The sequence below is a fragment of the Tupaia chinensis genome, unplaced genomic scaffold (genome assembly GCF_000334495.1).
Source record: "Tupaia chinensis unplaced genomic scaffold, TupChi_1.0 Scaffold144255_1, whole genome shotgun sequence".
In the NCBI taxonomy this organism is placed as follows: Eukaryota; Metazoa; Chordata; class Mammalia; order Scandentia; family Tupaiidae; genus Tupaia; species Tupaia belangeri.
Genome location: NW_006204113.1, coordinates 1,295,408 through 1,319,681, shown reverse-complemented (window position 1 = coordinate 1,319,681; position 24,274 = coordinate 1,295,408). Strand labels below are relative to the sequence as shown.

General features: G+C 43.4%; 2 protein-coding genes across 2 annotated transcripts in view; one reads left to right on the top strand and one right to left on the bottom strand.

The window, feature by feature from the left end:
• The window catches only part of ARMH3 (armadillo like helical domain containing 3), a 270,864-nt gene that overhangs the window by 74,333 nt on the left and 172,257 nt on the right, over positions 1 to 24,274 (top strand). The window contains exons 14-19 of the mRNA XM_014583337.2: positions 1,102 to 1,195; positions 5,107 to 5,208; positions 14,615 to 14,673; positions 17,304 to 17,369; positions 18,231 to 18,300; positions 19,861 to 19,921. Of these exons, the coding sequence (XP_014438823.1) occupies positions 1,102 to 1,195; positions 5,107 to 5,208; positions 14,615 to 14,673; positions 17,304 to 17,369; positions 18,231 to 18,300; positions 19,861 to 19,921 (452 nt within the window). The remainder of the gene's footprint in view (positions 1 to 1,101; positions 1,196 to 5,106; positions 5,209 to 14,614; positions 14,674 to 17,303; positions 17,370 to 18,230; positions 18,301 to 19,860; positions 19,922 to 24,274) is intronic.
• LOC106733619 (protein CEBPZOS-like) lies at positions 5,659 to 11,093 on the bottom strand. The gene is given in 3 exon segments (XM_014583316.2): positions 5,659 to 5,670; positions 10,674 to 10,984; positions 10,987 to 11,093. Coding segments are annotated over 3 exon segments (426 nt in total). The 5' UTR covers positions 11,090 to 11,093.

Sequence of the window (24,274 nt, the reverse complement as noted above, 5' to 3'; positions counted from 1 at the left end):
ATAAAATGGCCTACACATACATTGAAAGCAGAAAGTCAGAGAATCCAGAGTGCAGGGTCACACGCCTAAGGAATATTTCTCAGGAGTTTGCTCGGAAGGGGACTAAAGTAGACCAAGACGTTCGCAAGTGCTGTCCGTGAAAGCTATCTTAAAATATTGATAGTGGTTTTTTTTTTTTTTTTTTTAACTTTAAAGCCAGGCTGTTTAAAATATGTATGTAGGTTTCTTTTAAAGGAAAGTTAGCTTATGCATTTCTCTCAGAGGAGAAGAATATGGAACCCACTGGTTGAGTTTTAACAAAAAAAAAGCAAGGTCATGCTTTAAAGCAGTGTGCTGGTTTGGGGTCTGTTTCAGAGAACACTTTTCAGTTTTTGAAACTGATAACCGAAGGGACTTCATCCACTATTTGCACTCTACCTTTGTAAGCCATCCAAATTCTATAACTGATTTTAAAGAAAGGAGGTGAGGAAGGAAAAGGGCTGGTAAAACTGCTGGGGGAAACATAGGGAGATTAAAAACAGCTGCCATTCAGCTTAATTCTCAAGAGCTGATGTGGTAGGGATGGGTAAGGACAGTCAGGGACAGGGGAGTCTGGGTGTCTCCCTGTCTCTGCCTCTCCGCCCACCCACCCTTACTTGTAGAATAGGAAGCCTGCCTTCTGCATACCTCCTTTCCTAATGCTGGGTACCTCCTTGGCTCACCTACATCTATGCATGAACTGGGTGATCATCGGATGTGTTTTAGGTTGACCTGCTGAGAGTGGTCCCTGTCCAGGTCTGGATAGGACTGCAGAAGTCCCCCTCTTTCTTGTGGAGTTACCCTGTGTATTTGCTTACCCCAGTTTTTTATTCATGTGGTGCTGCAGAAAAACTTACATAATGGGAACCTAGTTGCTTAAAGAAAACTAGCCCGTAGAGCTTCTTACTTACTAGAGGTTAGCAAGCATTAACAGCAGCCAGGTACTCATGGGAACTAAATGTACAGCAGTCACTCCTCGGTGAGCGTTTTGTCCAGTTATGAGGCCAGGAGTACCAGAGCATTAAGCAGAGGATGCTCAGAATCGGAGTTACTGTTTTCATACCTATGTGTATCCTCTTTCAGAGTCATCCAGAAATGGGCTTGGTGACGACTCCTGTCAGTCCTGCGCCAACAACCCCAGCCACACCACTTGGGACCACACCGCCCTCCTCTGACGGTGAGCCCACCACCTCTTTTGTTTCCTTGATTAATAGGATTTTAGATCTTTCAGCGGGAGCATAGCTCTGTTGAACAGAGAACATGGTTGTTAATTTGTTCAAGTAAGACATTTGTAATACTGTCCTTCAGGACTCCTGAAGTTCCAAAGAAAACTTTGGAAAAGATAAGCAAGTGCTTTTCTCTGAGCAAGAAGCCACATAACTCCAGCTTGTCCTCCTCGGAGAATAGTTGTTATATTGGGTCATCAGAAAAGTTATGACGTACTTTTTTCTATGCAAAAATGCATCATGACTTTTCTGACGACCCAATAAAATTGTGGAGTGCCAGATCTGAAAGGGACCTCAAAGGTCAGAATGCTATCCTACCAAACCCTCGGGACTCGTGAGGCTCAGAAGTGATACTTTACGAAAAATACTACCTCGTGACTATAAAGTACTGAAATAAACATGGAAGAGTAATGTGGACGGGTAATGTTATTGCATGTTACCATTTGACAGACGAGGAAATTGAGGCCAGAGGAGTGAAACAGTGCCTGTGGTTAGCGAGGGAGAGGTTAAGTGAGAACCAGGACGGTGCTCAGGGCAGGGGCCGTGTCTGTTTTGTGTATTACTGTTTCCCCGGCGTAGTGCCCGGCATGGTAATTGCTTAGTAAACATTTGTATAGACCCAAGAGAAAGTGAGCCTGGGACTCATAGTTATGCCTGTCAGCTACTCTCAGTTGGCAGTGACTAGCTTCGAGTATATTAGAATTGGGAATTTGGTGGGTATTTAAGACTACTCTCTCTAAAACAACAACACAAATAACTTCCCTTTTACAAATTTTATGGCTGGAATGGAAAAAATGGTAACAGAAAAGAAATCATGAATTTTGTTCCCAAAACTTTGTTACCTGAGTTGGTTCTCTTACAGGGTTAGTGTTTTTGCTAGAGTACCTAAACCTAAAAATGGTTGATGTTAATGTTGATGCCATACCTCGAACGCTGATCTAATTTTAGGCAAGGAAGTACAGGAAATCCGACTTCGACCCTTTCTTTGAGCCTCCCTGCTGTTTGTATGTTGAAATGACCGCCTTTTGCTTTCTCCCCTCTAAGTTTCATACAGCACCTGTAGCAATAGCGCTGCAAGGCACTCTGAGGAGTACGGAAGCCTGTCAGGGAGGCGCCAGTGATATTCAGGTCTGTGGTAGCAAACTGAGTCTGTTCAGACTTGAAAGCCAGATTCCAAAATATCTTACTGAGAAGGAGCAAGTAGTGAGGATTGCCTACTTGTCTCTATTCGGGTCACTGAATAATCCAATAAAAATACTGTACTTTCTCTTTAAGGTTGAAGCCTGCCTGGTTACCATGGATATCAAAAGACTGTGTGTATGTGTGTGTGTGTGTGTGTGTGTGTGTGTGTGTGTGTGTATGTGTATGTTTTCACATATTGTTTGTCACTTGGATAACACTGATGAATAAAACAGACAAAAAGTTCTACCTGACCTGGGGTTTACATTAGTATAGTGGAGTGTCAGTGAGTTTCATGTGATGTCGGGCTTTGGATGCTTCAGAGAACTGCCTTTCAAACTGTTCATTGTGAACACTTCCACCCACACGCTTGCTTATGCAGTGGCAGGATTTGTGCTTACCTACAACCAGCGAGCTTTTATTTTTTCTAGTGGAAGATCAAGTCAGCCCACTTTCAAATGACTGTCTCCCTCTGTAAAAGCTCCTGGGAAGCATTGTGAAGCCAAAGCTCAAGGAATGATCCTTTTTTAAGAAGAAGATTTTCATTTGTGAGGGATTTTGTTCTGCCTCTGTTTTATTTGTTCTCTTCTCTCTCCTAGCTCATTTCCTTTCTGTAGGGGTCCTAAGTAGTATAGCCTTGTTTTCAATGTTTTGGTTTTTAATTGTAGTGGTGCTCAGTAACCCAGTTGTATTTAAAGGTATGTCACTGGAGCCATTATTCTTAAAAGCCAGCAGTTTAGCTGTAACATTTGTTCTCAGCTCAGACTTGACATTTGACAACTCAGCCTTGGCATAAGAGGACTTTCTGGTAAACTAAAAATACATTACTTCTATATTTCCACGTATTATATAAGATAGTTTTTCAGCTCTTGCTGTGTGTGAGTGGGGAGCAAAGTCCCACTTCCTAGTTTGGTTTGGAGAAAGGAATGATTATGGGCTCTGAACTTCAGAATGGACTGTGGTTTGAAGTGACAGTCTCAAGTCATTAACTCATAACATGAATTAAGACCTTTTAGTACTTCAACATAAAAATATATTAGTCTTTTATTAGTTCTTGGGGGCTGAACTGTGGGAAATCAGCCGAGGGCAGGGCATGCTAATTTCTTCTCCTAGGGCTTTTTGCTGTGCTTGCTGTGTGTTATGGAGCCATAATATGCAAATGTTTCCCATTGTTAATAAGCACTCTCTGCATACATCGTGATACCTCCAGAGGGATCCATTATAGTTATGAATACATATTATGAGTAACACCCCCCAACTCAGCTGAGTCTTCATGGCTGAAAATGCAGCAGAAAATTACAGATTCTCTGGCTTATCTGAGCTGTCATGAGCCTCCATTTGCGTATATGTATGTCTTAGACAATGTAAGTGCATCTAACAAGATGTTTAAATCTAACTGAAAATATTAGAATCTTGGGAAGTCTGCATTAAGACCATGTTTTGTGTCTGCCAGCCTTAGTTTCCTTCCCGGAGACTGTGGATCATAGAGTTGGGGGCGGGATTTCCCTTGGAAACAGCAGCTGAGTAGATCAAACGCAGTTCCCAGGCTATCCTGTTTAGCAATGTCCACCTGTTTTTCAGTCTGATATTCCTTTTCAAGTTCCCTTTCAAGGCACAGGCATCAAGGGATAGGCTTTGAATATAGTTCTACCTTAACTTTCTCTCCTTCCATCTTACGTATTTCCTCCCTAAAGATTTGTTCCCGCAGTTGAGCAAGATTTCTCCTTATTAGGAAAGAATCTTCATTTATTTTAAGCAAGAGGCTTATCAAAGCAGGGTTTATTTATATTCAGTGCAGACCTTTCCTTGGGTATAAATGAAATGGCCTTTAAGAAGTACCCTGGGAGGGGAACAACAGGTGGTGTGGTGGTTAAGGTGTTGGACTCCCACATGGCTCACCGTTGTTTGAGTGCTGGATGCGGCAGTTTGTAAATCATGGTGGGTTTGGGATCAGCAGATGGCATAATGATTATGCCACTGGACTCCCACATAGTTGATCATGGTTCGAGTCCCGGACCCGGTGGCTTAAACTCAGACAGGGTGCATGTGTGTGTGTCTAAAATTCCAAGAGGAGAACAGAGTAGAAGGGATTGTGGCATGACCATCTCCTCTAGGGGGTGATTTCTCACTTTCTGTCTTTCTCTCTGTCTCTGGTGAGCACATGCACCCTATAGCAAAAACCTCTCTACAAAAAAAAAAAAAAAGAAAAAGAAAAAAATCACGGTGGGTTCATATGTATTTGTGCCCAAAATCCCTAGAGAAGAATGTAAGAGAAGGAATTGTAGTGTTGTCATACCCTGTGGGGGGTGATTCCTCACTTTCCCTCTCTCTGGTAAGAAACAGACCCTAAAAAAAAAAAAAAAAAAGAAAAGAAAAGACCTTGAACTCTTTTGGGTTACTTGGGGCTGGAAGTGAGATCAACATGCTCTTCCTGAGATGTTGGGAGAAAGCCCTGTTCCAAAGACCAGTCCTGAGAGAAGGTTGTGCGGCCTAATTTTGGGCAAAGGAAGGACTCTAGAAGCCTAGGGGAGTAGATAGAAGTTTTACGATAAGCATTTGTTCCTCCCTCTGTTTCGGAAAAAGCTTCTTTAGTGATTTTCTTGCCTGCTGGTGAATGGGCCATGTGGTAGAAGTGTTAGTGGAATGTGTTGTAGCTAAGTGCATTTTATCTGTTCTATTCCAGTTATAAGTTCGGTGGAACTCCCACTGGATGCAGATGTGCAGACCAGTAACCTGCTGATCACCTTCTTAAAGTATAGTTCAATTGTCATGCAGGACACCAAAGGTAAGGCATGTTACTCTGGGGCTCAGGGGGTAGGAGGTATGGCAAACAGACTCAAAGAGCAGCGTTGATGTTTCGAAGCTTTGTCAGGTGAACCACAGGCGCCTCCTGTGCAAGGTGATGGTCCTCATTGCTGGAAAGCAGTGACTCTTTTCACTGCTGCATGACAGTTAGGTGGTGTTGGGAAAAGCTGAAGCTGTTGAGTATTAAATATAGAACAGGAAAAAAAAAACATTGGTCTCTACAAAAACTAGCAAGTTTTGGTAGCAGATCTTGGTAAGTAGATGCAGGCTCTTATGTGTGGGAAGTGGGGGATCAGCATGCTTCAGGGAATTCCCTTTTGAGGACAAGAACTGAAAGCATCAGCCTGTGGTGAGAATTCAAGGACTGCTCTGTAGCGTACAGTAAGTGAGATTCAGAGGGACTGCGTTCCCTAACTCTTACATAGGAATGTCAGTACCCATCCTAGAGACGGAGAGTGGACGTGGGAGAGGACTGCGCATTGGAAAGGTTTGAGCTTTTCTGTCTGATTTCCTGTGCTTCCTCTGTTTATGATTTTGCTATATCCTTTTTACTGGTGGTAGGAGAGTGGAGGAGGCTAGGAGTGAGAAGGCATTGGGAGGAGATTCAGCAAATTCTATCTAGTACAGAGCCCCAGACTATTTTATTTTCCTCCTTAGTGTGTTTTTCTTCATATTCAGGTTGAACATTCATTGCTTTATTTCTTTTTTTTTTATTGTGGTAATGTATGTATAACCTAAAATTTACCATTTTTAACCATTTTAAAATGTACAGTTCATGGCATCAAGTATATTCACGTCACTGCGCAGCTGTCACCACCATCCGTCTCCAGAGCGCTTTTCAGCGCCCAGAACTGAAGCTCTGTACCCATTAACCTCCTCTTCCCAGTCCCTGGCAACCACCAATCTGCTTTGTGTCTGTGAATTTGACTATCCTAGGTACCTTGTGAAAGTGGAGTGAATCACAGTTTTAAGGTTCTCTGGAAAGAAGCCTTTTATTTCAGGTGACACTGAGCTAGCATATTTTCCCCATTAAAAAAAAAATAGTTTATTGGAGCCAGCAGGTGACATGTTGATTGTCGGTGCTGGACTCCCACATGGCTGACCGCGGTTCGGGTCCCAGACCTGCTGGCTTGCTTACTTTCTCTCTCACTTTTTCTCTCTCTCTTTCACTCTGTCCCTTTCTGTTCGAATTGAAAGAAAGAGAGAGAAAGAAAGAAAGTTAAATAAAATAATTCCTTTAAAGTTTTATTAAATGTTTCTTTTTTTTTTTTTTTTTTTTTTGGGGGTTTTTGTTTTTGGTGAGAGGTTTTTGCTATAGGGCGCGTGCGCTCTCCAGAAAGACAGAGAGAGACAGAAAGCGAGAAATCACCCCCTAGGGGGGATGGCCACACTGCAATCCCTTCTCCTCCATTCTCCTCTTAGGATCTTGGGCACGCATGCACATGCACCCGGTGTGAGTTTTAAGCCACCGGGTCTGGGACTTGAACTGCGGTCGACTACATGGGAGTCCAGTGACATAGCCATTATGCTAACTGCTGGTCCCCAAATCGTGCACTTGTCGAGAGAGACAGAGAGAGAGTGAGATGGACTCGATGCTGCAGTCCTCCAGCCTCTATAGGTTTTTGCCATAGGGTGGGTGCCACCACGCCCCCTTCAGTGTGTTTTAAGCTGCCAAGTCTGGGACTGGGACTTGAACTGCAGTCGACTATGTGGGAGTTCAGCGACATAATCATTACGCCATCTGCTGGTCTCTATATTCTTTCTTTATAAGTCTTTTTTATATAAGAATCTTTAAACCCTATTTTAGGAACTAACTGGTCAATAGTTGAAGTTTGGGTTCTTAAATTAAGATGCATGGGCAAATTTTGGAATCACAAATAACAAAACCAGTTTCACTCTAGAAGCAAAATTGCTACAACACTAATATTTCTGCTTCCTTATGGGAAAGGACTAATGCCTCATCCCTTCAACTAAGGCAGTTGAAGGTTTCTCTAGTAATCTAGTCCAGTTTGTTGCTAAGAACAGAAAATACCTGAATCTGGGTAATTTATGAAAATAGAGGTTCATTCAGCTCCTGATTTGGAGGTCCAAGGTCCTGGGGCTACGTCTGATAGGTGTTTTGCAGCGTCTTAATCACAACATAAGGACAAGACAAGAGCGGAGTGGCCAGGCCTGTAAGTCTTTCTGTTCTGGTCTCATTTTCTTTCCTTATAAACCTCCTGTCTGCCCTAATGCCCTTAGTCTTTTTTTTTGAGAGGTTTTCACTATAGGGCACGTGCACTTGACAGAAAGACAGAGACAGAAAGCGAGAAATCACCCCCAGGGGAGATGGCCATGCTGCAATCCCTTCTCCTCCATTCTCCTCTCGGGATCTTGGGCACGCATGCACATGCGCCCGGCGTGAGTTTAAGCCACCGGGTCTGGGACTCAAACTGCATTTGACTATGTGGGAGTCCAGCGACATAGCTGTGATGCTGAGCGCTGGTCCCATGCCCTTAATCTTAACGTCTTCCCAAGGCCCCACCTTTAGACAACATGAAGATACTATGCTTTCATCCCTTTAATCCCATTACAAGTGGCTCACCAAAGGAATTGTGAGGAGGTTTCTGGTCTGTGGATTTTCAAGAGTTCTGGAATAGAGCTGTAAGGGAAGAGCTATAGAGAGAGGAAGACCAAGTTTCAGGGGCCTTTGGAGTAGGAAGGAAACATTGGTGGCCAGAGATAGGAGAGTTAAAAGATAAATATGGGAAATGAAGAATTGCCAGAGCTAAAAGGAGCCTGAGTGGGCAGACACTTAAGCCATTTTACACTCAGACATACTGCATTAACTGCAGATTTCTGCCTTGCAAACTTAGAATTTTTTTCTTCTCTTATGCCTTATGAGTGCGCTCTTTCTAGAGAGAGAGCTGTGTACAAGGACGAGATAAATGCAAGTATTCCATGTCACAAACCCTAACATAGGATAGTCCGTTGGGAGCTGCAGAGATGGCTGAACCTCTGACACTTGGCAAGTGAGATCTCGCAGGCAGGGATAATAAGACTCTTGTGTATCAGAGTTTCCTGAGGCCATCGCTTCTACTTTATGGAAATGGGTAACCTCTCCCTTTCTCTAGATATATTGCAGCAACCACAGAAGAGAGAAACTGCATGGATATGACCCAGAAAATGAAATTCTAGCTTTGCTTGATGTAACACAGTGAATTGAGGCCCTTAGAACTCATTTTTAGCCTTAAAGATTACATAAGCCTCTTTGTTTTGTTCACTTTGCCATCTATAAAATGGAAGACAAAATTAAGGGCTGATTCATTCCAGAATGGGTGGTCTCAGCCAATGTCTCTAAACTTAGGCTGGGTTAGGTCTTTGCCAATAGGGAGCCTAAATATAGCAAAGGGCAAGGTTAGGTATGATAAAGAGTTAATTGCAAAAATGTCTCCTATGTGACTTCATTGGCCAAGCTGTTTCCCTGGGTAAGCCCCTCACCTACTGCATGCCCTGGCAGACAGGACCTTATTTTATTTATTTATTCACACACACATGTGTGTGTGTATATATATATATATGTGTGTGTGTTTAAAGAAATATATAAAATTAATATATGTGTGTGTGTGTATATATGTATATATATATATGTTTTTAAATAAACATACATAAAATTTAAAAAATTTAATTTGCTTTAGGGCATGTGCACTTGCTAGAGAGCGAGAGAGAGAGAGAGAGGAAGAGAGAAAATACTCCTAGCAGGAATGGCCACACCACAGTGCCTTCTCCTTCATTCTCCTCCTGGGATCTTGTACATGCATGCACATGTGACTGATATGTCTGTCTTTCTTTTTTAATAGAGATTTTTGCAATACGGTGTGTTCACTTGCTGTACAGACAGAGAGAGAAAGTGAGAAATCACCCCTGGGGGGATGGTCACACTCCAATCCCTTCTCTTCCATTCTCCTCTCAGGATTTTGGGCATGCAAGCATGCATGTCCAGCGTGAGTTTCAATCCACCAGGTCCGGAACTCAAACTGTAGTCAGCCATGTGGGAGTCTAGTCCAACCACTACGTTACCTGCTGGCCTCCTAGAGTGTTTTTTAAGCCACTGGGTCCAGGACTTGAACCACACAGCCGGCTATGTGGTATCTAGCTAGGCGCTTTAGACACCATGCTACCAGCTGGCCTATAATCTCGTTATATTTTTTGGGAGTAACAGAAGCAACTTTCTCTTGGCTCTGCTTTTCCCCTTTAGAATATTATCTTTTCTTCTCTATTTTTAAAAAAAATATTTATTTATTTAATTCCACTTGTTACTATTATTCTTTAATTTGACCAGACAGAGAGAGAGAAAAAGGGAATGAGAGAAAAGCAAGCCAACAGGTCTGGAACTCGAATGACAGTTGGCCATGTTGGAATCCAGTGCCTTTAACCACCACACCACATGCTGGCCCATGTTTTCTATTTTTTTAAAGCAATTATTTTATTTAACTTTATTTATTTCCTTATTTTAATTTGACCAGAGAGGGACAGAACAAGAGAGAGAAAGGGAAAGTGAGAAAACAAGCCACCAGGTCCAGGACTTGAACCATGGTCAGCCATGCGGGAGTCCAGCACCCTTAACTACCGTGCCACCTTCCATCTCCAGTATTATGTTTTTTTTCTTTATTTTATATCTGTTAGGTTGTCGGGAAAGTCACGACTTTGATTTTTTTCTATGCAAAAATGTGTCATGACTTTGCCAGTGACCCAATATCATTTGATGTCTACAGAAATACTTTTGACAGGTATGTATACTAAGGTATAAAGCTTAGAATAAGTATTAAAAAACAGCATGAGGCTTAAAGTATAATAGTAAAATGTACATATGTGAACCTACCACCCAACCAAAAAAAGAAAAGGAAGATCATTGAAGCCAGCAGGTGGCGTGGTGTTTAAGGTAGCTGGACTCCCACATGGCTGACTGTGGTTCGAGTCCTGGACCTGGCAGCTTGCTTTCTCACTTTCCTTCTCTCTCTCTGTCTCTCTGGTCAACTTCAAAAAAATGAAATAAAATAATGACAGTGAGGGCTGGCGGATGGTGTGGTGGTTCAAGGCACTGGATTCCCACATGGCTCACACGGTTCGAGTCCCAGACTTGGTGGCTTGCTTTCTTGCTTTCCCTTTCTCTCTCTGGTCAAATTAAAAAATAATAATAACAAATGGAATTAAATAAATAATTCTTAAAAAATAATGACAAAATTAAATAAAAATAATTCTTTAAAAAAAAGAAAAGGAAGGTCATTAGTGTTGGTGAAATGTCCTGTGTGTCCCCTCCCCAATCATTCCTCTCCTCTCCATCCTTTGGAATTTCGTGTTAATCAGTCCCATGATTTGACACGGCTTTTTTTTTTTTTTCTTCCTTAGTCTTTCATTTGTAAAACATTGATATTTAACAATAAATACAGAAGAAAAGCAACAAACAAGTAGGTGACTTTCACGGTGGGTGGGAAACTCAAGCCAGGGCAGAGCAGAAGTCCCTGGTACTCCAGAGGATGTGCTGTGGGGCCACCAAGCGTCTGCCGTGTGGAGGGCACCTCTTTCTCCTCCCACAGGTCTCCAACAGCTTAGATAGGAGGCCGAGCGTGATGACTGGTCCTCATTTTTGCTATTCAGCCATTTTTCTTGATCTTGTTCTCTGATCCCATACATTCCAGATTGTTTGATGGATTTGTAATAAACTTCTAAGGTGAAAGAGAATTTCTTGTTCATTGTATGCCTGAAATCTTGGCTGTGTTCATCTTAGTAAACAAAAAGTATGCTCAAAAAACACCCATAAATTCAGCTACTAAAACTCCTTTAAAGATCTTCTTTGCCAGTGGTTCCATAGTGCAGGCCATCCTGAGGCCTGAGCTTTCCCTGACTCTGCTTTTAAAGCCTTTTTTCCTGGCGTTCTCCAGACTTTGTATTGTCACTGTAAAGAGGAAGCTGCATAATCTTTAACATAGAAATTAGGTAGAAATTTTAAAAATATGTATGTAGAGGCTGGCAGATGGCGTGGTGGTTAAGGCACCTGGATTCCATTGCTGACCGTGGTTCAAGTTCTGGACCTGGCAGCTTATTTTCACTCTCTCTCTCTCTCTCTCTCTCTGTTTCTCCCTGGTCAAACTGAAGAACAATAATAATAATAAATTAAATAAATGATTCTTTAAAAAAATAATTGTAACGGGAACCAGTAGTTAGCGTAATGGCTATGTCGCTGGACTCCCACGTAGTCGACCGTGGTTCACGTCCTGGACCCAGTGGCTTAAAACTCACGCCGGGCGCGTGTGCGTGTGCACCCAAGATCCCGAGAGGAGAATGGAGGAGGAGGGATTGCGGCGTGACCATCCCCCCTAGGGGGTGATTTCTCACTTTCTGTCTCTATGTCTCTCTCTGTCTGTCTGGCGAGTGTACGCGCCCTACAGTGAAAATCTCTCAAAAAATGTATCTATGCCTAGACATTCATTTGCTGATGTCTTAACGGTTATGACATCTGGGTGGTATAATTAAACTTCATTTTTTTTTTTCCGGTGGTTTTTATTGCTATGGGGTGCATGCTCTCGCCAGAAAGAGACAGAGAGACAGAAAGCGAGAAATCACCACCCAGGGGGATGGCTGCAATTCTTTCTCCTCCATTCTCTTGGGATCCTGGGCATGCACACATATGTGTCTGGTGTGTGAGTTTAAGCTACCAGGTCCGGGACTTGAGCCGTGGTTGACTACATGGGAGTCCAACAACATAGCCATTATGCCAACTGCTGGTCCTGTTAAACTTTATTTTTAGTGCTTTTTTTTTTTTTTTTTTTTAGTTTAAAATGCTATTCATGGGCCAGCCAAGTGGCCTGGTGGGTAAGGCGGAGGATCTCACATAGCCAATGGCATGGTTTGAGTCCTGGCCCTTGGGGGCTTGAAAAACACATGAAGTACATGTGTGTGGAACGGGGGGGGGTGGCTATTTATGATGAAACTTGCCTTTTTATTTTGAAGCACTTTTTTTAAAGTGGAGTGATAGCTGCAGGCTCTTCTGTAGAAATTGCTTATCAGCGAGGGAGGGTAATGCCCAAGAAGCTCTGTGGCCAAGGAGAGGTAGAAGAGTCTCATGAACCTAGTTTTTAGGGCAGGGGCAGTGCTGTCCGGGCTGCCTGGGGGCGTTGAGGGAAGCTGCAGTGACTGTCGGACAGGGACTGTCACTGTTGCGCTCTTCATCTTGCCTGTCTGAGAGGGGAAGGTATTTCTGGACTGCAGCCCCGATTACGCCTTCTCTTAGGTCATTGGGAAAGTCATGAAAAATACGGTGTGACTTTCCCAGTGACCCTCAACGTCAGGCTTTAATTGGCAGATTTCAACTTTGAGAAAGCAGAAGAGCAATGTCTGGGTGAGTAGTTCACTTCCCCCAGCACTGCAGTCTGTTAGGAGGTCTTCTCTCCAGGGCCAGCAGGTGGCGTGGGGGTTAAGGTGCTGACCTTCTGTATGACTGACCATGGTCTGAGTCCCAGACCTGGTGGCTTGCTTTCTCGCTTTCCCTCTCTCTCTCTCTCTCTCTCTCTCTGTCTGTCTGTCTCTTGCTGGTGAGTGCATGTCCTCTGTAGCAAATTTTCTTTCGCGCTTTCCCTCTCTCTCTCTCTCTCTCTCTCTCTCTCTCTCTGTCTGTCTGTCTCTTGCTGGTGAGTGCATGTCCTCTGTAGCAAATTAAATAATAGTAATAATGATAAGTAAAAAAATTAAATATATAATTAAAAAGTTAAAAAAGAGGTCTTCTCTCCAGAATGGCTTCAGCGTGGGTCCTGTTAAGGCTAATTTGAAAATCACGAGCCATTTGTCTGTTTTTGATATGTAGGCATGCCCCTCTTCCCTCCATGTCACCCTCAAAGTCCTGGGAAGTATGTAAGCTTTGATGATCTGGTAATCGGCACTGATGGAGGAGCTCTATTGGTCATTTGCATGTGCGCTTCAGGTCCCTTTGTCGAGGTTGCCTTCTTTAACAAGTAGAATGTGAGTTCCGAGAAACCAGGGGCTCATTTAGTTCAGTGCTAGACCACTGGTGCCTGCCACAGTGCTTGCCACGCAGTAGGTGCTAAATAAATATTTGTTGGGCAAATAACTTGAGCAGCGAGGAGATTGCTTAAGAGTGTCTGACTTCTGAACAATAGAGAGGCAGGACGTTAGTGAGAAACAGATAGGGCTTATTACCTGTTGATGATGACATGTATAGTATTCTCAACTGGATTGGTCTGAGAAGTATTTCATGATGGGCAAAGTATTTTTACAAGCAAAATGAGAAATAGCAATTGACTGTTTTAAAAATAATTAGAATAATAAAAATAATGATTGGGGAAAACATAGAAAAGATATTGAATGTTGAAGTGGGGAGATTAATGTCTCTGTACTGACGGACATGCATGGCATTCCCTTTTGAAAAAACAATGTAATACACTGTAAAGTTATATGTAATCCAATGTAATATAAAGAAGATTATGATAATGATAAAAAAAAAAAAAAGAGTGTCTGACTTCCTAGTCAGAAATAAGGCGCACGAGGTAAGTAGAAGCGTGGGCTGGAGAGTGGCCTCCAGTTCATTTCTTCCTGATTTCATCTTCAGGTTTGCTTGATCAGTCGTGAAACCTTTCTCGAGTTGTGGTAGGCAGGCGTAGACAGTGTGCTGATAGCTGGATTGAGGGCCGGGAAAGAGAGTAGACCTGACTTCTTGGAAGCAAAGGACCGGTTTGGAGGCAGAGGGCACATGACCCTGGTTTGGGCCCTGATACCAGGAACCATTCCAAGAGGTAGATGTCTCTCAGGAAGGGGTTAGCTGTTGAACAGGCCGCTGGGTGATTTCAGAAAAGTAAATATCCTGGGGGAATCCTTCTGCCTAGGAAGGAAGCAAGAATTATTCTATTGTACTGGGTCCTGGGGAAAAAATCATGACGTATTTTTATATGTTTTTCTATGCAAAATTGCCTCATGGCTCTTCTGATGACACAGTAGTCATTGCACCCATTGATTTTCTTTCTTTTTTTAAAAAAATTTTTTGAATGATTTTTACTTTTATTTATTTATTTATTTATTCATTCATTCATTTATTTATTTATTTATTTAAATTTGACTACAGAGGGACAGAACAAGAGTGAGCGAGAGAGAGAAGAAAGTGAGGAAACAAGCTGCCAGGTCTGGAACTCGAACCGTGGTCAGCCATGTGGGAGTCCAGCACCTTAACTGCCATGCCACCTGTGGGCCCTCAAGACCCATTTATTTTCATTCGCAAATTTTTGGGGGGAGAAAGTGTGAGCATTCTTTTTTATGATAAACGTTCTTACTCTCTATAGAAAAACAGAGTCTGGATGATTTACAGAGAAGTTTGTTTTTGTTTTTGTTTTCCTTTATAGATGAACACAGACTTCACAGTGGCAAACTTTGTTTGATTATCCTTACTTGTATTGCAGAGGTAGGTATCACTAACCTTCTGGTATTAGTTAATCTTGTACACAGTGCTGTCTTTTCCTACCCCCTCCCTCCAATAGTGCTTGTTTCTGGCCTTGAGGGACCTCAGCTTGGAAGAGAAAAGCTTCCCCTTATATTTTCTGTCTCCTCTCAGTAGATAGCAGCTCTGATAGCAACTACTTGGTTTTTTCACCACTGTCTTCTCAGCGACTCTTACAGAGTCGAGGCTCAATCAGCATCCACTGGAGGAGTTACAATGAATTGTGATGTGGCGGTGCAAGTGGGGAAGCACAGTCCATGGTGGCTAGGGCTGCAGCGAGGCTCAGCTTCATTTCCTAGGCCAACTTAGAGCAGGTTGAGCATGGTGGCGTGCACCTGTGGTCCTAGCTAAGGGGAGGCTTGGGACAGGGGCCTGTTTGTCATGTGGTGAGACCCTGTCAGAAATACCTGTCTCTCTCACTCTCTCCCTTTTCCCCTCCCTCTCCATTGTGCGCCTACTCTTATTTAAAAAAAAAAAAAAGAAAGAATAAAGAATTGGTGTAATTGAGAACTGGTAAATGACAGCTCTTGTAAGTGTTTTAAATGAGAGACATACATCATTTGATTAAAAAAAAAAAACCAAAAAAAACCCAAAAAAACCAAAAACCTCCTGCATCAGCTGGGTGCAGTGGCATCCATCTGTATCTGAGAGGCTAAGGCAGGAGAGTCATGAGTTTAAGACCAGTCTGGGCAACACAGCAAGGCCCTGCCTCTTGTTTATAAAAGAAAAAAAAAAGCCTGCCCCTTTGATGCTGCTCCTGATGGTGTTTTTTCGTTTAGCACAATAAAAAAGGACCTTAGGCTTCCTGTGGGTAGAGGAATGGAGAGAAGAACCAAAAGAGGGCAACTGGGAACAGTAAAGTTGGGCTGATTGCAGCTTGGTAAAGAAAGCTGAGGGGGAAAGGAACGCCAGCTGTGTAGGAAGGCACTCTGGGTTGGAGTAACGGCCCAAACTCAACAGTCTTGGTAACCCATAAATAAGGCAGAGCTTGAGCCACTTTAGAGCTATGATAAATTTATAGCTTCAGCCTCCCCCTGCAGTATTCCTTACTCTACTCTGTTCTCTCTTAAGAAAAATAGTGAAAGTGGCCCACTTGGGGCAGAGATCTCTGACCGTCTTTCTCTTTTTGTGATCTCTGTGGAAAGATGACTTCCTTTTTGCAAGGTGAGGGATAGCTGGTTATAGAACTGCTTATTATCAGTAGGCCTGGTGTAATTGCTTTTCAGAATCTTTCTAAGAAAATCTGGGGCCAGCAGGTGGCATAGTGGTTAAGGTGCTGGACTCCCATGTAGTCGACTGTGCTTCAAGTCTCAGATTCGAAGCTTGAAACTGATGCCAGGTGTGGGTGTGTGTGTGCCCAAATTTCCGAGAGGAAAATGGAGGAGAAGGGATTGCGGCATGGCCATCCCCCCCCCGGGGGGGGGTGATTTCTCACTTTCTATCTCTCTGTCTCTCTCTGTCTTCCTGGCAAGTGCACATGCCCTATAGCAAAGAAAAAAAAAGAAACCTCTCAAAAAAAAAAAAAAACTCCCTCAAAAATTTTTTTTTCCAAAAAAATTCTTTAAAAGAATTTTTTTTCATGAATTGTAACAGTCCTAATAATTGGAATCTCACACATGTCAGATCTTCAGAAGGGTGTTGGGAAGGGGCCAAGGGAGGTTTATTACCAATCTGTGGTGAGAGGTTTTTGATTTCCCATCAGTCTTCAGCGAAGCCAGGGGTAAACGGGCTTGCCCGCTGCCACGCTGCCTGTGTTAGCAGTCTCCTGCTGTGCCGAGCGCATCCCAGCAGAGCACAGGCCCCTTCATGTTCCTGGCGCCTCATGTGGAGCCTGCACATGCATCCTGCAGCCCCTATGAAAACCTTCAAGCTGTCACCCACAGAGCAGGCTCCTTGGGCAGATGGGAAGGAAGAGAGGAGAGCAAAACAGAGTTCTTTCAGCATTTGCTGCAAGTCCCTGTGTCTTGATTTTTATTGTTTTTGTTTCAAGATTTTTGACCAGTTAGAGATACACTGGGAAATTATACCCAAGTAAGCTCTCATGTTTAGGGAGGGTTTGATATAGACTCTAGGCTCCTGCTGTTAGCTTTCCACCTGATCTTTGAAAGCAGTTCTAAGTCTTAGGATTTGCAGGAAGTGTGATAGGATACAACTGAGTTTCTTTTTTTAAGACTTATTTAAATTTATTTATTTTTCATTTGACAAGAGTGGGACAGAGTGAGTGAGAGAGAGAGAGAGAAAGTAAGCTGCCAGGCCCAGAACTTGAACCGTGTTCTGCCATGTGGGAGTCCAGCGCACCTAACTACCATGCCAACTGCTGGTGTTTTTTTTTTTTTCTTTTCTTTTCTTTCCTTTTTTTTTTTTTTTTTTAAATTATTTTAAATTTAACTTTATTTAAATTTGAACAGAGAGAGACAGAGTGAGAGAAAGAGAGAGAGGGAAGGTGAGAAAGCAAGCTGCGAGGTCCAGAATTCAAACCGTGGTTGGTCACGTGGGGGTCCAGTGCTCTAAACCACCATGCCACCTGCTGGCCCCCAAACTGAGTTACTTAAGTACAGACCCTACTCCTTACTTTTTCCCTCTGTTTTTATTAGGATCAGTATGCCAATGCATTTTTGCATGATGACAACATGAATTTTCGAGTAAACTTGCATAGAATGGTAGGTATGACTTTTTCTTCTTAGAGGACATTTTCTGTGTGTTAGGGGAGGATAAATTGATCCCACTAGAACAAATGTGGGTGGGGAGTTGTGTCAAAGGGCTTTGCATGACTGCTGTTCAACAGGCCTGTGCCCGTGTTCTGTGTTGAGATTTTTTCTATGAGCTTTTTCTTACTCCAGAGAGGATAGAAAGCTCCCAAACCATACACCCATGGCAGTAACGCTGGAGTGTGCTGATAGCTCAGAGGCCAACAAGGAGGTCCCCGCTACATTTTGTTTTTGAAATGTAGTATGAGCTTTCATTCACTAACATCACATACTGCTTTGATTTATTTGTCTGGGGTGGGGGAATCGAAGGTGGAAGGTCAGGAAATTTCTTAAAGCATGGAGGTATATTAGAAATGTCCACACTGAGGTTTAGATTTGAAACTTTCTTTTGTTTCAAATGCCACTGTAGCTGCCTCTGTAGCTGCCACTTTCACTTCTTTTTCTCAACTTTTATTGTCAAAGGAAAATACCAGTGTACTGCTTTTGTTGTTAGTAATGCCACTTGTGTGGATAAAGTCAAAGTGAAAAGGCAACAGCCTCTCCCATTGTAACGTGCTCAAGCACCCTTTGAGGCTTCTGTCTCGCTGCGAACTGTGTTTTGTCCCAGGCCTGCACGTCCACATGTCCTCCCTGCCTGCACCAGGGCAGTCCTCCCACACTACCCCAGCCCCAGCCCCACCACTAGAAAAAGGGAAAGAACAGGTAGCATCCCTGTAGTAGTGGTTTTATTCTCCTGAGAAACACCACGATGGGCCATTGATGTCAGTTTGGGTGTCTCCTAATTTCCTTTCTTCTCCTCCTCCTTCTCTGAAGCCGATGAGACACAGGAAGAAGGCGGCAGACAAGAACCTTCCTTGCCGTCCTCTTGTATGTGCAGTACTGGGTGAGTGAGTTTCACTACAATTGGCATTTTTCAGGCCAGCAGGTGACATGGAGGTCAAAGCTTCTCGGTTCCGCATGGCCCACTCTGTGGTTTGAGTCCTGGACCTGGTGGCCTGAAAATCATACCAGGCACATATATGTGTGTGCCCAAAAACTCCTAGAGAAGAAGGGATGGTGGCATGGCTGTCCCCACTCAGGGGTGATTTCTTACTTTCTCTCCATCTCTCTGTGTGTCTCTCTGGTAAGTGCATGTGCTCCAAGGTGAAATACCAAAAAAAAAAAAAAAAAAGGCATTTCTCTGAGGTAATGATAAGTCTTCATGATCAAGATGAGGAGTAGGGCTGACCACTGAGAGAGTGGTGGAGCGCATAAAGGCTGACCCACATGGCGGGGTTCCAGGTTCATTTCTGGAGATTTTCCCGAGAACTTTGGGCATGATCTGGGGCTGGCTGGGGGTGGATCTTCACACTGGGACCCTGGGGGGTATCGTCTCTCTTCTACTCTGTCTCTCTTGCTCATGAAAGAAGTAGATAAATAAACTTAAAAAAGAAGAAGAGATGAGGAATAAATCTTGATTGATGTGTTTCTTCCTTGGAGAAGAAGTTACTAGTTATGTTTCTTCCCCATCCTAAGAAATTGTATTTATTGTTGTGTTTGGTAAAGCAACCCCAGTAAATAAAGTGCTCAATAAAAGGGTACTGTTCAAAGAAGAAAGTCTTCCCAGGGAGATGAATGGCTGTCAAAACTTGATACATGATTTAAACTTATAAAATACCTTACTCCTGATCAAGTTCTCAAATTCTTCCCTTCCTTTCTTGGTCCAAATTGATGTGTCAGCCGGCTAGGAGGCTTGAAGTTCAAGTTCAGACACACAGCACTTCCTCTGAGTAAATTAAGCTGAGATGGGAGTGACAGAGCCTATAGGTAGGGGACTGTATCTTGGGTAATTTTGTTCAGAACTCGGCATTTTCCTCAGAGGAATCAACTGAAGTCTTAATCCCATTTCATTTAGCTATTCAGCCCTAGTTTCTAAATCTACTTGATTTTAGAAACAGTAATTAAGGCTACATAATAAGCCTCTATTGACCCGAAGCCCCACGGACCATTCCAGTCAATATCTATGAAACCGAATGTGGTGTTGAGATGAGGCAGGCCGAGAGTTGAGAGCTGAGTCTCTGCTCACATGCGTGTGATCCGTGATTTCTTTTCCGCTTGCCTCATCGCTCTGCTCTCGGAATGTGATTTCCCCCTGGCATTTTGCATTAGTACCATGATATGAGACGTCTGTACAGTGAAATCTTCCTTGCACCTGAATTTATTGGCAGGTCAAGGTAACCTCCTGGAAGTGAGAGAGCGAATTAATTTCCTTGTTGCTTTACAAGTGGCAGGTGGTGAACAGTGTTACAGAAGAGCCTTATATAAAATAAAGTGCACACAAATATAGATGTGGTGAGTGGATGCCATTCAGCGTGTGTGTAAGGTGTACTCAGAAGCTTTCTTTCCAACTCAAAGGCAAGGAATGAACTTCATTCTAATTAAATTTTTTCCTTTCCCCCTTCAGATTTGATGGTAGAGTTTATTGTAACACACATGATGAAGGAGTTTCCTATGGATCTCTATGTGTAAGTACCTTGACTCGCTCAGTGTGTGCATGTCTGTCTGTAAAGAATCAAGTGGTAGAATATTTGTGGTCAGTGTGTACTTCACTCACAAAAACACATGTGTGTGGAGTGTCAGGGAACATTGTGGGCTCGAATTTAGACATCTTCCCAGGAGGGGAGAAAGTGCGACATGCAGCGTGGATCCTGCACATGTCTTCACGGTCACCTGTAGACACACATCGTGGAGAACAGGGCCAGCGCCTTGAAGCAGTGATCAAACCCTCAGTACCTGGGGACAACTTAGTTCCCTTTGGGCTTTAGTGTCAGAGTAGTCAGTGGTTATTGGAAGGTAGGAAGAGGTCAGAGAGGTAGTGTTTCTGGTCCATTCTGAGCCCACATTGCCCTGGCAGCCTGGCCAGAGCCCTCTTACCTAGACAGATGATGTCTTCAGTGGCCTGGCTAGAAGAGGCTTACTTCCTGAGGAGATCTGATTACTCATCAATTCTTTTCTTTTCTTTTTTTTTTTTTAAATTTAAGAATTATTTATTTAATTTTATTATTCTTATTTTTAAAAATATTTTATTAACTTTATTTATTTATTTAGTTAGTTTAATTTGACCAGAGTGAGAGAGAGAGAAAGTGGAGGGGGGAGAAGGAGAGGGAGGGAGAGAGGGAAAGTGAGAAAACAAGCTGCCAGGTCTGGGACTTGAACCACAGTTGGCCATGTGGGAGTTCAGTGCCCTTAACCACCACGCCACCTGCCAGCCCCTAATTTTATTATTTTAAAATTTACTGTACATATGTGCATGCTAGAAAGAGAGAGAGAGAGAGAGAGAGAGAGAGAGAGAGAGAGAAAGAGAAAGAAAATTGCCAGGTCTGGGACTTGAACCTCGATCAACCAGATGGGAGTCCAGCACCTTTAACCATCATGCCACCTGCTGGCCCCACCCATACAGTTCTTTACAATGAGTACAAATAGAGGCAGCTGAAAATTCTAATTTAATAAAGCTTAAGCCTTTAGGATTCTGTCTTCGCCACTTAGGCATTCATCTTCTCTTTACTACTCAAGGACAGCTGTGCCACAGTAGTGTGTCCCAGTGTGCTGTTTCCTTTATTCCTTAAAAACATCTAAATGGAGTCTGGCAGCAGAGCTGGTACTTCCATATTTTGGGTAAGAGAACAATTTGATTCATAGCAAACTTGATGTACCTCATTCCAATGCCAGGCCTGGGATCTAGGGAAGCATGAAAGATTTTGCTCTGGGGCTGGATAGTGGCGCAGCAGTAGAATGCCATACTCTTCAAAGCTGACCCAGAGAGGAAGGTTCTGGGTTCACATCTGGAGGCCTCTCAGATGCCAGGCACGCACGTGCCCATGATCAGGCTGGCCGTCTCTCTCTCTTCTCTCTGTGAGCGCACATGCCCTACGGCAAAAACATACATGCACACACATACACAAAAATAAATAAAGATAAATGAATGACCTGTTCCTTAAAAAAAAAAAAAAAAAAAAAACCTGTTTCTTAAAAAAAAAAAAAAAAAAAAAAAAGTAAGTCTGATTGCTTATGTCAATGAAAAAAAAAAACATGAAGAGCTGCTTTTTATGACCCCAGGTGCGTTTTCTGCTTATTTTAGACAGGGTCTCTGAACCTGTAGTACTTTAGGGATCGGATTTGTTTTTGCAGTAGACTTCATTTCTAGCTCAGTTATCTTATATTCTAGTTTTATGGTAGGCTATTTACTTTGTAGTATGGATGACTGTAATCCCAGTTTAGTTTTCTCATTTTACAGGTAGAGAAACTGACACTCAGGAAATTCAGTGCTTTACCCAGTGCTGTTTTGTTAGGAAGCACTATGGCCTGACTTGAACCTGTACTTTCTTACTGTAAATTCTGGGCTGTTTCCATCTTTTTCCAGACCTGTTAGTTATGTGTTGCTATGTAAAAAACTACCCTAAACCTTAGTGACATTAAACAAATATTTGTCATCTCACAGTTTCTGTGGCTCAGGAATCTAGAAGCTCAGCTGGGTAGTTTTGGCATAGGGTCTCTCACAAGGCGGTGAAGGGTTAGCTGAGACTGTGGGCGTCTGAGGTTCTGAGACTCTGATAATCTGCTTTCAAACTAACGGCTGTTGGCAGGCCTTGGTTCTTCACACACGGCCCTCCCGATAGGGCTGCTTGACATGAGAGCTGGTTTCCTCCATGGCAAGTAGCTTGAGGGAGAAAGTAGAGCGGGAGAGCCGAGATGGAAGCCGTATCAGGTAACCTGCCATTTCTGTTGGTCACACAGCCCAACCCTGATGCCAAGTGCGGAGAGACTTACAGGGTGTGAGTGCCAGGACATGGCGATCACTTTGGGCCATTTATAGGCTGGCACCACAGCTACTCAAGACTTCAGTATTAAACTGAAGTACCAAAGTTCAGGCTGTGTCTCTCTGACCCCAGAGGCTGTGCTCTTAACCACTTCTCTGGCAAAGGAAAGATTTGGGTACAGTGACCACGCTGATTGGGGCATTAGAGAAAGGGACGTTTGACCAAAGTTATGAAGAAATGTGAGGAGTTTTGTTTTGCCTTTCTTTTTTTTTTTTTTTTGAGGGATTTTTTGCTATAGGGTGTGTGTGCTCACCAGAAAGGCAGAGAGAGACAGAGAGTCAGAAAGCAAGAAATCACCCCCCCCAGGGGGGATGGCCACACCACAATCCCTTCTCCACTTGGGATCTTGGGCACGCACGCACATGCGCCCAACGTGAGTTTAAGTCGCTGAGTCTGAGACTCGAACCGTGGTTGCCTACATGGGAGTCCAGCAACATAGCCATTACGCCAACTGCTGGTCCCACGTGAGGAGTTTTCTACATGGAGGAGTCGGGGAAGGATATACCAGGTAAGGGAACAGCAAATAGTACATTCAGAGGCTTGGAGGTTTGAAAGTGTGGTACGTTTGGAAAAGAGAAAGTAATTTCAGATTGTTAGTTAGGGGAAAAGGAAAGAAGGGTAGGAGAGTAGAAAAATAAGCTTGCCTGCGAGAGTAAGTGAATCATGGAGAACAGTTGAAGATGGGGAAGATGGAAGATTGTATGTTCAGGGCCAGAAGGTGCTGTGCAAGTTAAGGCAGTGGGTCTCACATGGCTGACTGCATGATTTGAGTCTGGGACCCAGTGGCTTGAAAAATATGTCAGGTGCATGTGTGTGGTGTATGTGCCCAAAATCCCAAGAGAATAGAGGAGAAAGGGATTGTGGTGTGGTTGTCTTTGGGACCAGTAGTTGGCGTAATGGCTATGTCGCTGGACTCCCATGTAGTCGACCATGGTTTGGTTCCGAACTTGGTGGCTTAAACTCATGCTGGCGCGTGTGTGTGCGTGCCCAAGATCCCAAGAGGAGAATGGAGGAGAAGGGATTGTGGTATGGCCATCCCCCTAGGTGGTGATTTCTCACTTTCTATCTCCCTGTCTCTCTGTCTGTCTGGCGAGCTCACGCGTCCTATAGCAAAAACCTCTCCAAAAGAAAAAAGAAGAAAGGGATTGTGGTGTGATTGTCCCCCCAGGGACTGATTTCTCACTTTCCCTTTCTCTCTTTTTCTCTCTCCTGTCTCTGGCAAGCACAGGCGCCTTATTGCAAAATTTAAAGAAATGTGTAGAGTTACAGGGATCTCTGGCCACCCAAACCCTGACCTTCCCTGCCAGTGAACATGCTCTACACTAAGTGTTCTAACCCCTTCTCCCCTCAGTGCCTAACTTGGCCCTCAAAAGAATTTTTGCGTTACTTTGCTATCTTAAGTGCTTTTTCCACAGTGCCTTCTAGTTGAGTGGACTGAGGTTAGGGAAGATGGAGAAGATAATGAGGCATCAAGTTGACAAAGGCAGGGCAGAGGTCCCACCCTTAGGCTGAGTTTGCCTTCCTCATTATTGCCCATAGGCATGTTTCCAGAACCTCTGTCCCTCATTTCCAACTCTCTTTCCAGTGTCTGCTATTTGGAGCATCAAGTCCTTTTTAGGTGAACTTATCTGCTCCTAGCTGGGCATCAGGCCAGGCTGCTCTCACTTCTCATTATGTACTGCTTTTCAGCAGAGTACAGCAGGATGAGGAACTGAAAGCAAAATGAATTTCTACCATTTCAGATAAGTTTATAATCCTCCTGGTGAAATATGGGGAAATGTAGAGTATGGGAAGATTTAATACTCCAAGTCAGAATCTGGGTCAGAAATGAAACAATTTCATGTCACACATGAATGCTGTAGGTAAAGTAATGATGGGGGAAGGTGCTTATACAAAGAGAGAGAGAGGGAGGGAGGGAGGGAGGGGGGTCTTGCCTGGAGCAGTAAGTGGTAAGAAAACCCAACCAATTAATTTCCACTCCTGCTGTCCTTCCTTGTTGCT